Raw genomic sequence first — 13,782 nt, forward strand, 5'->3', positions numbered from 1 at the left:
ACCTAGCCTAAAAAATAAAATCATGCCCTTTACAAAGTGAAAAACTAAATGAGAGAGGGACACAGACTAAGTTAAATGGCTTTTGAAAGTAATGGCAGACATTTTGAGATAACAGCTGTTAGGACATTTACGTTTAAGGGCCTATTCACACGTGCCCTTTTTATGCACAAAAAGTCATTCATTTTACTGTAGAAGTATAAATTCCATTCTTTCTTATGTTGCTGGTTCACTTCTATGTGCTGCAGTTTAGTGTTTTTGAAAGGTAAATAATATGGCCAAATTCTCCACATTACCAATTACCACTTGCGCTTTATTACACATAGAACAGTGTGAACCAAGCCTAGAAGTTTAATGCTGACTTTACAACACTGCATTGTGATAATGCACCTTACACGTGTTGGTGCGCTCCTCTAGCATTCATTAAAAGTCACACCCCAACACAGTGCCACAATGAACATGCCTGGCAGCACACCTTCTTGCACAGTAATATACTACCATTTGTTATGGTGCACTGCTTCAGAGGATAAAAGTAGAAGTACTTTGTTCAGATGCTAGAGTCTCATTCAAATGAACATGTTGTCTCAACACAATATGCATTAATGCACAATATAACGCATGTTAAAGCAACACACCAAGTGTAAAGGGATTGTAAGAAATTACAGATTTAGTTGTGATGAACACTGCTAAACAGTACACAGAGGACAATAAAATTAGAGGTAATGCAAAGAAAATGGGGTCGATCGTCTGGATTTAAAACAACTTGCCAATTATTTTCCAACACAGAGGCTGTCCAGGAAAATTCAACAAACTATGAGAAGACTGGTTAGCAGTTCCAGGCTTTGCACCTACTGACTTAGTTATGGACCGGCTGTTGATTTAATTGCTTAAGGGTATTGTTTTCTTTTCTTATATCTGTGTTTTACCTTAATGCCTTGGAATGCACTTAATTGTTTTAATTTGTGTCTGTTCTCATGTATGTTCAATGGACGTACCTCAATAAATGTTATTTCTGCTTAAAAAAAAGCAAAAAAAACCCCAAAAACTTGCCATTCCAATCAAATCCAAATATTTATTACCAGTTGCCAATATGAAATTGTTTGCTGTCTTTGAGCCTTTTTTTCTTTTGTATTTTTTCAGTAATTGTATGCAATAGCATGTCCCTCCCTTTGGGTTTATTGGATTTAACAATACTTATGGCCATGCCTCCCCTGCTATCTGTAAGATGCAGTTGACTCAGAACCATTACTAAATTAATACAGTATGTAGATAAAAAGATTTTAAACTGAATGATAGAGTGAATGCATAAAACGTCTAAAAAGTGCTGGTCCTGGGCTTCCACTTGTAATGGTCACGCCTAGGCATTTGGCAAAGAGAACTTTTCAGAGAAGATGATCAGTTTAGATTGGCTGATCATCCCCTTAAACAAAGCTACCTAAGTTTTTGGTTACATGACTATAACTGAACGGAGCCTAAATCAGCATTTTTTACTGCAAAGGTTAGTATTTCACCCCTTTATTTATCAACCTCAGCAAGACAAAGTCTATGTCCACTTTTTTCCTGATATAAGTCTAGCAGAAGCAGTCATAAACCCTTTCTGTTATCAGGTCTGGAGTTAAGTAAAATGTTTTATTTTTGTTGTAGCTGACATGGGCTTTGCTCGATTATTCAATTCTCCATTGAAACCACTAGCAGACCTGGATCCAGTTGTGGTTACGTTTTGGTACAGAGCTCCAGAGTTGTTGCTTGGTGCAAGACATTATACTAAAGCTATAGGTAAGTAGTGAAGTTAAAACTGAATATTTTGTAAGTGTTGCTATTATCTCTCCCACAAAACCAGTCTTTGTACTTTCACGCTAGCAAGAATGTATACAGTGATTAATGTTTGCCCTGTACAAGACCAAATTAGTAAAACTTGGTAAAAATTAGTAAAACTAGTAAAAATGTATTATTTTATGGTCAAGAAATATAATGTGTTGATGGAATATTACCCAACACACATTTCTTTCAGGGCATCTGAACAGGTCATGTTTTCAACTTTTAGTATGCCTACAGAAACACACTAACAATTAAGTGTGTTTTTAGATCATTTCATTTTAGTAATAAAGATAATTATGAGTGACACAAAAAATCTCAAAAACAGGTATGAGATGTAACAAAGAATAGATCATGTACTGTATATCATTCCTGCAGTGTATATCTGTCCGTATCTTAAGGTGCAATATAGGCATGAAGAGCAGCCTTTCTATAAATATATGCAAAGCAAGAATTAAAAACTGACAAATTGACAGTGCTGTCCTTATACCCAATATATATATATAAATAAATATAAACTGTGTGTAACACCAAAGAATAATTAATTGAAAAACAAAAATAACATAGAAATTGACAATAATGGCATACAGTTAACATAAAAGTGCTCAATCAAGTATCGTTAGTAGAGCTGCTTCTTTCACACGTCACCTATTCCAAGAATACAAATCCATATATTGTGCAATTTTTATAAAGTGCTGTACAAATCACGCATCCTTGTCCTCCGTGCCTAAATAGTGAATCCTGCAGCTCTCCTACTTCATTTTTTCAGCAACTCACGTGCACTGTGTCCCCTTGAAAGTGATTCCCTACTCACCAGAGGGTTTTGACCCTATAACCATACGACTATGAGTCTCATCCAGCTTTTTGATATTTCACATGGACTTCTACATGGATGGGAAGAAATGGCCTTTGTGAAAGTTCTCCTGGAGATCCAATTCTTTGCGCCCAACCCCTGCATTCCAGGGCCAGATGTGACATCACCAGAACCATAAATGCATTATACATAGATTTCGCCCCTCTCAGGGCCTCTTCAGGAATGCTCTTTCTGGACTCATTATATACACCTAAACTCCTTCTGCTACACCCAACACTGCCCTTAATCCATCTTGGGACACCACTCTCCAACATTAAGACCTTGATGTCCTTGTGTGTGAAGTGTACACACATGGCAGGATGGTGGCAATACTTCCAATTACAAATTTAAACAATATACTTATAAATAACATGATATAAACAAATTAAAATTATTAAAACTATAACGTTTGGAAAAAATATACATAAATTAAAAATTATATAAAATGTATAATGTCACTGGGTGGATAAACGCTACTGCAAAACCATAGTTAATCAGCTGATTGCTTCCCCCTAGTGCTCACTAAGTATAACACCTATTTTGGAAGAACAAATAAACAAATATTGGGGATATGGATCCGCTTGAAGACCAAGCCTTTTTTGGCACTATTTGCTTGTAATCAGTATTTTTTTTGCTAGAAAAGGTCTAAAAGCTTTTTTCGGTTACCAATTTAGATTTACAGAGGAGGTCTGGTGCTAGAGATACTGCATGTGATCTGACATTCATGGTGATACCTCACGTGTTGGATGATCACTTTATTTTTTATTTTTATAAAAAAAAATTTTTTTTTTTTACACTGTCGCATAAAAAAAAAAGAAGAAAAAAGGGAAAATTTCCTGATGAATAGCCGACGTCCCCAGAATGTAGGATAAACATGAGAGAGAAACCCCCTGAATGAATTGGGACTTTGAGGGCATAAATATGTAAATTGAGAATACAAAAAGTACAAACTCTTTATTTAGTCAAATTTTCACAATATGACAAACCATTCAAGATCATAGTGTAACATCACTGTCAAAATTGTTTGTTTAGTAAACTTTATATACTGTCAGTGGATATAAACAATGTTTCAAATAAATATATGTTCAATCTTGTAGATGATGTCACTACTATGCAGTTATTTTCTTTCCCTGAGGAAGGTGTGAAGTCACTTCGAAACACATTGGATTTATAGAAACTGTCTCTGTAACTATATGTGTTGATGGTGACGTCACAATATGTATTTTTTTTTTTAAAATAGCTAACTATATATGATCATATAATGTTTACAAAACAATCAGTTTTGACGGTGATGTTACACTATGATCTTGAATAGTTTGTCATATTGTGAAAATTTGACTAAAGAGTTTGTACTTTTTGTACTCTCAATTTATATATTTATGCCTTCAAAGTCCCAATTCATTTAGGGTGTTCCTCTCTCATGTTTATCCATTAACCATTTCAATACAGGGCGCTTTTACCCCCTTCCCTCCCAGGCCATTTTTCAGGTTTCAGCGCTCTCACACTTTGAATGACAATTGCGTGGTCATACAACATTGTACCCAAACTAAAATTTTATCATTTTCTTCACACAACTAGAGCTTTCTTTTCGTGGTATTTAATCACCACTGGGATTTTTATTTTTTGCTAAATTAACAAAAAAATACTGAAAATTTTGAAAAAAACCAAGTTTTTCTTTGTTTCTGTTATAAAAGTTTGCAAATAAATAATTGTTTTCATAAATTTAGGCCGAGATGTATACTGCTACATGTCTTTGGTGAAAATAACCCAAATTAGGATGTATTTTTTAGTTTGTAGGAAAGTTATAGAGTTCACAAACTATGGTATAGATCTGAAAATTGATCAATCCTGAAGTACTGATGACCATCCTAATTTCTTGAGGTGCCAGAAAGTCAGAACAGTACAGATATCCTCCAAATGACCCCTTTTTGCAAAGTAGACAGTCCGACGTACTTCATAAGAGGCATGGCAAATTTTTTGAAGTTGTATTTTTTTGTCATAATTTTTCTGAAAATTTAAAAAATTATTTTCACTTTTTTATTTACATACTGTCACCAGTGCAGTACAGCGTCATCATATAACTGGCATGGCGGTGATCAAGGACACTGACTGGTGACAGTATGAAAAAAAACATTTAATTTTTTTATTATTTTTAATTTTTTATTACTTTTTTCTTTTTTTTAAGATTTGTTTTTCATATTTCACTATGACCAAAGTAGTATAATGTTACCACAGTAACAGTGTACTACTTTGGGGAAGTGATCAGTTTTTTTGTTTTTTTTTAACACAATTTGCTTATAGCAAAGAATTACTTTGCTATAAGCAAGCATTTACCTGAATGACATTGATTGATTCAGGTTTTTTTTTTTTTTTTTTTGTGCTTAGCTGTGATTTGGCCATGGCTAATCACATGACACAGCTGGGCTGTGATTGGCCCAGCTTGTGCATGTGATCACTGTGACCAATCACAGCTAGACATACTAGTATACAATGGTACCAGCAACAGGGCCGGTACTCAGATCTGTCATCGGCCGTGTCTGAAGTACCCGGACTGTGACAGAGCACGCCGCTGCGCGGCTCTGCAGGCGCGCAATCTGCGCATGCCCGGGAGGACGCCATATGGCGTCCACCCGGAACGCTGAGGAATTTTGCCGGCCGCCAAACGGTTATTGGCCTGGGCGGCAAAAGGTAAAAAAAGACAAAACATTTTCTGATCACTTTTATTGCTGTCACAAGGAATGTAAACTTCCTTTGTGACAGTAATAGGCATGTGACAGGTACTCTTTCTGGAGAGATCTTGGGCCAAAAAGACCCCAAATCCGTCTTCTGCCCGTAAAAGCATTTATTGACGTCGAGGTCGATGTGATCAAATGCTTTGTTTATTTCCGAGTAAACTGTAAGGGATCTAGGGCCATCGCCTCCAAATTAGTATATCATATCCAATCTTTGTTCGACTCTCTGATTGGCTGTCAGAAGCCGGCTGGTCGATCTAGACTCCCGGTGGGACGTGTAAAGCCATGTAAGGTGGCGGGAGGGGGCATCCCCTCCCATTGCTTTTAATAGCAATCAAGCAGCTAGTTAGCTGCTCCAATTGCTATTACAAGAGAGACGACCATCGGCTCTAAAACAAAAAAAAAAAAAGGGTGCAGCTCAAACCCCAACGACATATGTGTAACGATTGAAAAGGCTTTAGTTATGGAATCCTTTTTTAAAGCTTGTGAAGTGTTCTCTCGATCTTATCCTTAAAGCGGAGAACAACTCAATAACATTAAAAAAAGGCAATAGTGGTAGTGACCTTTTTTAGGGGGGGGGGGGGCGGATACCTACTTTTGACAGGTACCTATTTCTAGAACCGGAAGTTCGCCTTCTGCTAGATGCATGGTGTCAGGGACCGTGGGTCTCGCCGCGGCACACGGGTCTGCGCGTGCGCAGATTGCCCAGGCGCACCAATGTGCAGGCATTAGGACCTGGGCGCCTGCGGCGGCAATTGCGGCCGCGCATGCGCACTCACGCATTTAAACTAGCCAGGAGGTGATCAGATTGCCGCAAGGTCTAGTTCCTGTTACCTGTTTCCTGAAGTGCGTTCCTAGTTGCCGACCCTGTCTGTCCTGATTCCTGTTGACCTTCTCCTGCTCTGATCCCTGGCTCATCCCTGACTATTCCTCTGCCTGCCCCTTTGTTATTGGACCTCCTGTTGCTGAACATTGGCTCGTGACCCGGTTACTTTTCGCCTACTGCTCTATACCGATCTGCCTCCACCGTTACCGACTCGGCTAGTCTGACCACGCTTACTCCTGACTGTCATCCATCCATCCCGCACGGGTCCTGGACCTGTCAGCCTCTTCACATCAGGCTCACCCCGACACCTACCCTCAGCGGGACCCCTCTACCACAGTTGGGTGCACTCGGGGAACGCGACCTGGTTTCAGTCTTGCACCAAGTCCATCCCCACCATCAGGGGCTCTGGTGAAAAGGCAGGCTGGGACTTAGACTCCACGTCCTGGGGAATCTCATTCTGTGGGTCACTAGAGATCCTGCTAGGCGGTGCATGACACATGGACAGGTAAGTGCCCTGATATTTGAAGTCAGCAGCTGATTTGATTTGTGAAGTAACAGAGCTTCTTACAGTTGACATAAATGACAATACAAAATATGACATAAAAGTATAACAACGGGAAACAACTTAATCGAATAATAGGCTATGGATTCAGGCTTTAAACATCCAAAATCCCTATTTATTGCCAGGAATTATAGAATGTGTTTGTTGTATGACCAGGTGGAAAGTAACCAAATGTGGTGTTGATTAGTTCAAGGATTTTTACACCAGAAGTCCAGAAACATTATGTACTCAGTAACCAGGTGTTTCCTTTCTGAAAGCACCATGATCTTTTTTTCCCATTCATTATATTCTATTTTTTCCTGTTTTAAAATGGCATAAAGAAATGTGTCGTTCTTGAGTGAATAAATGAATTGTGTTTCTGTTACATAAATAACATGTTCACAATCTCAGAGGCACAGGCACTAGTTGTGCCTTCACATCCACACTCATTACATGCATTGTATTGGTAAGATGGCCCCAATTTGTGGAAAGAAAGTACATTTTCCATGTTCTGTTGTTTAGTTGTTTTATTGTCAGTTGTCAGCCATCACCTTCCCATGCCTGTATTAGGCGTCAGTCAATTATAAGTTTGTTGGAAATTTCCGGTAATATTTCTAGAATTTTCTTACGGAGTTTCTTATTGCTTGGGACACCAGTAGCTGGACTTGGTTACTTAAAATCTTCTACTTGGCTTCCATTACATTTTCATCCTTTTAGAAAAACTGAAACCCTTGAACTGACTGTAGTCAGGAAGTGGCTACAAAAAAAGGCTGCAAGAGGTCAGCAGCACTGAGCTGCAACAAAGGATAAAAAAGGTGAAAGCAAGTATTTTAAAGCTGAAGTTCACTAATTTATTTATTTTTTTCTTCTAAATCAGCACCAGGAATGGTACATACATGAATTCTGAATGTCCCACGTGGTGGCTGCTCTCTTCCTTGAAATCATCTGTCCTCAGCCCCCCAAATTCCACCAAAGTTGTGGGGGTTAATTCAAGTGGCACTACTTCCACCCTCACAGGCACTCGTCGAAAGCACCGCCTGTGCCAGGCCTTTCTGTTCCCTGCTCCATTTATAGAAACTGTACTATCAGGTCACACAATAAAAAGCGCTCTATGAATGGAGTACAGGCAGATGAAAGAAAGGTCCACCTCCTCTATTCTTGGAGTGCTTTTTATTGCAGGAACTGATAGTATAGCTTCTATAAATGGAGCAGGACAACAGAAGATACAGGCATAATTGGCACTTTTGATGAGTGCCTGTGACCAGTGAAGCCACTTGTATCTGGGAGACAGAGAATAGAAGATTTCAAGGAATGGAGCAGCTGCCAGCACATGGGACATTCATCATTCATGTAGTATGGTCCCTGGTGCTGATTTAAAAAAAAAAAAAAAAAAAAAAAGGTAAATCACTAAACCAGCTTTAATTTAAAAAAAATATGATACAGTGTTTAAGCAAACATAGTTTAATTTAGTTAAGGTTTACATTTACTTTTAGAGTGTTTAGACCATTATAAAGGTTTTAGTAGGTCTCAGTAGAGCTGATAATGTTGTTCCTGTTCCAAATGGTGTTTGTGGTGGTCAGCTTTCTCGTGTTTAAAAAAGAAAAAAAATCTACCAAAGTCTGACCAATAATAGTCATTATATAAACCATTGAGTAGCTGCTGTTAAGTCAAGTGTAAAATAATACTGCATTTTTAACACTGCTCATACTTCCTCTTGCTGTTATTTGGACCTTTGAAAGTGTTCAGCGAACATTATCCAAATAAAAATCACACAAAAGATAACTTTTCTGTCCAAGGATAATAGCGTGTTGGCAAAACATCAGGTGGCAGCTGTGTCCCTTACTAGTGTGGAAATTCTTAGATGTGACAGCTCCAGGTGTTGGATGTATTGTGAGTGAACATTGCTGGCCAGCCAAGCTCATTCTTAAATAACTATGTGCTTAATGGTATTAGAGGAATGTGAAGTTTAATCAGGTGCAGACATTTATGTCATGTTTTATTATAAATGTCAACCCACACGCACCCTAATGAATAACTCAGAAGAACTTCCTATCCAATAAAAACATTTTGTCAATGTAGAGTTAGACTGTTGACCAGAGCAAGTGATTCTTGTTTAATCTCTTTAAAACCATTGTCTCCTCAGAAGGCTTTTTTTTAACACTTAATTCAAGAAGTGTACCACAAAGTATATGGGCACAGTTACATTAGTCTCCATCTCTCTGCGTCATCACTAAGCTTAGCTTTTAACCTCCATACCACATTGATGGTCACTGGCAGTGAAATTTAACCCCTCTTCCCCCCACCCGCCTTCATGGCCATTGGCAGCAAAATGTATTCCTCCCTGCATTGGTGGTCAATGGCAGCGAAAGTTAACCCCCCTTCACGCCTTCACTTTGGTGGAAATGGCAGTGAAAGTTAAGCTCCCACTGACACCAGTGTGGATGGTTATGACAGTGAGTGAAAGTTAACCCCAAACTTATCCCCCCCTTAGAGAGCATTTACCTATCACATGCCCCTCTGCTGCTCTCTTTCTATCCCTAGGCTGGGACCCTTCTACTGTGAGTGGAGATAACTCTGCCAACAGTACAGCTGTTCTTTCAGTGCCAGGTGCTGGAACACAGAAAGCGTTCCAGCTCCTGGTACCCTGCTGCTACTCTAGCTATCTATACGGCTGCTAAGGGCCTGCCGGCAAGCCACGAATTTGGTACCATTGCCCTAGAACAAGTAAATTACACAATTTTCCAGAATTTCTCTAATTTCCAGATGTGCAGAATCTTATGGCTCAAAGCCTGGTCAGCTGAAGGTGCTGACTGTAAAAGATACCTCACACGTATGCCCTTTGAAGGAGGACATCTCTTTGGTGAGGCACTTAACATACTCAAAAAAGATGTCACAGGATGGATGGTTCTTCCACAGATGAAAAATCCAAAACCCCACTTCTCAAGAGCCTCTACGTCATCAAAATTCAGAGCACCTCAACATTTTACCCAGGCTTCAACATCTAAACCTAAGTTCAGCTCTTCTTTTCAGCCTAAGACTTTGGACCACAAAACCCACCAAGTCTTCTTCAAAGCCCTCTCTCCAGGAGACCTAACTCCTGTTACAGTTTACTTCACAGTTGTCTTAGAACTGTGAGTTCAATTGGTGGTTTCAGAGTCACAAAGTAGAGTTCCAAAGGATAGCCCCCACCGCTATCTTCTCTCAGATCAACCAATATTTGCCCAAGGATGGTCAGATTTGAAGATTACCCTGAACTATCAAACCTGTTCACAGTACCAAAGCCCAACAGGGGTATTCCTCCTATCCTAGACCTAAAATCCCTCAAATACCTTCAAATTCCAAAAATTGCTTGGGATCCGCAAGGTCAGTTATTGCTTCTTTGAAACAAGGGGAATACTTGGCATCCATAGATATCCAAGTTGCCTATCTGCATTTTCCCATTTAGTTTTCAAAAACATCCTTGCACCTCTCCCTGCCATTCTAAGAACTCAGAGCATCCAGGTCACAGGTTATCTAGACCAGTGTTTCTCAACCTTTTTCCATTCAAGGCACCCTTTAAAATTATGGATAATCTTGAGGCTTCTAAAATGTAAGGAACTAAACTAATAGTTTTACATAGGGAGTACTATTCCAGCACCTCACAGTTCAGGGAACATAGTTATCGGTGGAAGCCAAGCAGTTAGGGTGGCTGTGTAACACTGGACTCCCTTTCTGTAAGGACACTCAATCAAGGTGCAATTAGACAACTCTATGGCTGTGACCTTCATCAACCACCAAGGGGGCACCATAAGTCATAATCCAAATCATTTCACGAATGGAGAAACACTGTCCAGCAATCTCTGTTGTCCACATCCCGGGAATGGACAACTGGCAGATGGATTATTTTAAACATCACTGCCTGGACCAACATCTTCAACCTGATATATCAAAGATGGTGATCCCAGTTGTGGATTTCCTGGTCTCCAGATTCATCAGCAAGATACCTCTGTTTGTGGCCAGGACCAAGAAAAATGCACAGGTTTAGGCTAATTCATTTCTTCCACCCAGTGCAAATTCTACTTCACCTGCTCCTCAAAATAGAGCAAGAGAAGAAACTGGTGTTTGTCACTGCTCCATACTGGTGTTGAATCATTCGGATCAAAAGGGAGGTCAATTTACAGAGTGTAAGAGGTAGTTCCGGCACCTTCATCACTGAATGTATGTAATGGCAAGGGGTGCTGGGTTGTCCTGGAAGGTCTATTGATGCTGGCTGCTGGGGGATCTACTGTATTGTCACTGGTGGGAATCTATTATTGTGTGGTGTCTATATTTGCTGAGGAGGTCTATTGTTTTTGAAGGGGGATTTATTGCTGTGCAGGGTCAATTGTTGCTGGAAGGGATCTACTGATGAGGGAGGGGTGTATTGTTTCTGGCTGCTGGGAGGTCTATTGTTACTGCTGGGATCTATTGTTGCTGGGTTGGTATTTTGTTGGGGGTCCATTGTTGCTGAAGGGGGGGTCTATTGCTGTTGGCTGCAGGGGATCCAGTTTACTGCTTTTCTTGTTATCGTTAACATATTCTATGCAAATTACTTAGCACCACAGAATGATACTTGGCTCTGTACTCTCTAAAAGGAGCGGTATTGGAAAGTGGGTGGAGGGCGGAACCAAGGGATGGTGCTCGGAGATGGGGGGGGAGGGTCAGAGACAAAAAATTACTCAGGAGGGGGGAGTTCCTGCACCTATTCTCTGAGCAAAAAAATCCCTGGTAAGAGGGTAAATAGTACCGCACAATTTGTGTGTTTGCAACATAAGACGGCGCCATGTTATCTAAGCAGATACTTCTGCAAAGGTCACATTTTTATTTTATCAAAATTATGGTTTTGCATTGTGCTGAGTTGCTCTATACTCTAACTCTAACATAATATTTCTATTTTGAACAGATATTTGGGCTATTGGTTGTATTTTTGCTGAGTTGTTAACATCAGAGCCTATTTTTCATTGTCGGCAAGAAGATATAAAAACAAGTAACCCATTCCACCATGATCAGCTGGACCGAATATTCAGTGTGATGGGATTCCCTGCAGGTAAATCACAACTTTCTCTAGGTGTTAGCTTTGATTGTGGCTGTATTTCTTCAGAATAAAACATCTATTAGATAATACATTCTTTGAAGGTTTGTTAGACTTTGAACCACTTACTTTAGATTCTTTACTTTAAATAATTTTTTTAATGTTTTTTATTATGTATGTTTTATCTTTAGCATGTAGATTTCTTACAGTCAAGTAAAAAGATGTTTTGCAAGTGTGTGTATTGTGCAACAAACAAACAGTAGATCCCAAAAGAACCAGTGCTTTCATTTATTTAAATACATTGATGTCATCTATCCATTAGCTGTATGAAACTGAGGTGATGCCATGGTGTCTGGTGGTAGCTGTAAAGATATGCTTTTTGGGTCGTTGCCAAGGACAGAGAGTTCATACAATAAATAGCTTTTATGTGATAAACGTTACATGGAATGGCAATAGGAAGCCAAATGTCAACCGGTTTATTCTCATTCTCCAAGGTGTCATGGCAGATGACGTCTCTTAGGACAAGAATCAGTAAAATATCAGGTTTTATCATCTGTGCATTTATTTTGTTTAACAGTGATATGGTAAACTAAAATAAACTAAAATATAAAACTCCAGCACATTAATTCTTCAGCTGGTGAAATTACTATAGCAGCAGAAAAAATGCGGCAAAATGTGTGTAAACGCAGTACCGCGCTTAGCGATTGGGCGTTTATTAATTTCAATGGGAACTACTCTGGCCAATGAAATGAATAAACTTCCAAGCTGTAAATGCAGTTAGCGCTTAGGCGCATTTACACATGTTTTTGCCACATTTAGCATTTTTTGGCAAGAACGTTCCTATCCTGAATGCGATTCTTCTGCATTCAGGAGAGCGATTTTTTAACTGCCCCTAAGCGTTACTGCTGTTGTTAAACGCTTCTAAAAGCCTTTGTGTGTATGGATGAATAGGCTTTTATTGAGTTCAGTTCAGAGGCTTTAGGAAAAAATGTCAAAAGCAGCAGTGTGCATGAGGCCTAATGGCTGAAATTTGATTTATGTAGCTTTTGATAAAGCAACTGTGTACAATGAGGATATTTGTTGTAACCTCCACTAAGAATATTCCGCATCTGACCCTTGAGTATCTTTTGAATATCTTCTTCACTGCACCTCCCAGGTGGTTCCTCTTCTTGGTTTAGGAGAGATTTTCATTGTTCCTTTCCCCACCACTAAAATGTTCCAGCATGGCTGGGCTTAATAAAACTGAGGGGCTGTCAAAAGCTTTCATCAAAATATCTTGACTATGCTCACACTTTCACCCCGCTGTGCGATTCATAGAAGCCAATACTTCAGCTTCTGTGAATAGGGGAAAAGTGGGTGATTGATAGCTCTGCCCCTCTGTTCTAAGATCTTGATTCATCCATAGAAACTGTACTGTAGTACAGCTTCTGTGAATGGTGGATCTGCCAGAAAAGGGCAGGTATAGTCAAGCGCTCTTGATGAGAGCTCCCATCAGCCCCTCAGTTGTTTATAACCCTTGCCACATCGGAAGATGCGGGAGAGAAGAATCAGCACAAGCGACGCATCATACTAAATATAAGTTATGTCCTTTGTGCTGATTTTTATGTGTGTCATTTAGGCAAAACGTAGGCGTTAACCTTTTTTGTACTAAAACTGGAGAGTGTAAAATCAGGTGCAGCTCTGTATAGAAACCAGTCAGCTTCCAGTTTTTTTTGCTAAAGCTTATCTGAACAAGTTGAAGTTAGAAGCTGATTGGCTACCATGCACAGCTGCTCCAGATATTGCACTCTGCAGTAAATCAACCCCATTGTCTTTTTAAGTGGCATGATATATTGAAGCCTCCTAAAGCACTGCAAAACTTTATATACACTTTTAATACATTCAAAAATCAAAACATTTTTAACTTTTCTAAACTCAGTAATATTCCAAATGTTACTTAAATAAAATTTGGAATTTGAGTAGTTAGTT

At 39.3% G+C, this 13,782-nt stretch overlaps 1 protein-coding gene across 2 annotated transcripts in view; it reads left to right on the top strand.

The window, feature by feature from the left end:
• CDK19 (cyclin dependent kinase 19) overlaps positions 1-13,782 on the top strand; it is a 287,493-nt gene that overhangs the window by 217,001 nt on the left and 56,710 nt on the right. For both annotated transcript variants that reach the window (XM_089664589.1, XM_089664595.1), the window contains 2 exons: positions 1,642-1,773; positions 11,686-11,829. In XM_089664589.1, the coding sequence (XP_089520715.1) occupies positions 1,642-1,773; positions 11,686-11,829 (276 nt within the window). The remainder of the gene's footprint in view (positions 1-1,641; positions 1,774-11,685; positions 11,830-13,782) is intronic.

Source organism: Staurois parvus, unplaced genomic scaffold (assembly GCF_062004578.1).
Source record: "Staurois parvus isolate SC_StPar_1 unplaced genomic scaffold, SC_StPar_1.0 ptg000048l, whole genome shotgun sequence".
Lineage (NCBI taxonomy): Eukaryota > Metazoa > Chordata > Amphibia > Anura > Ranidae > Staurois > Staurois parvus.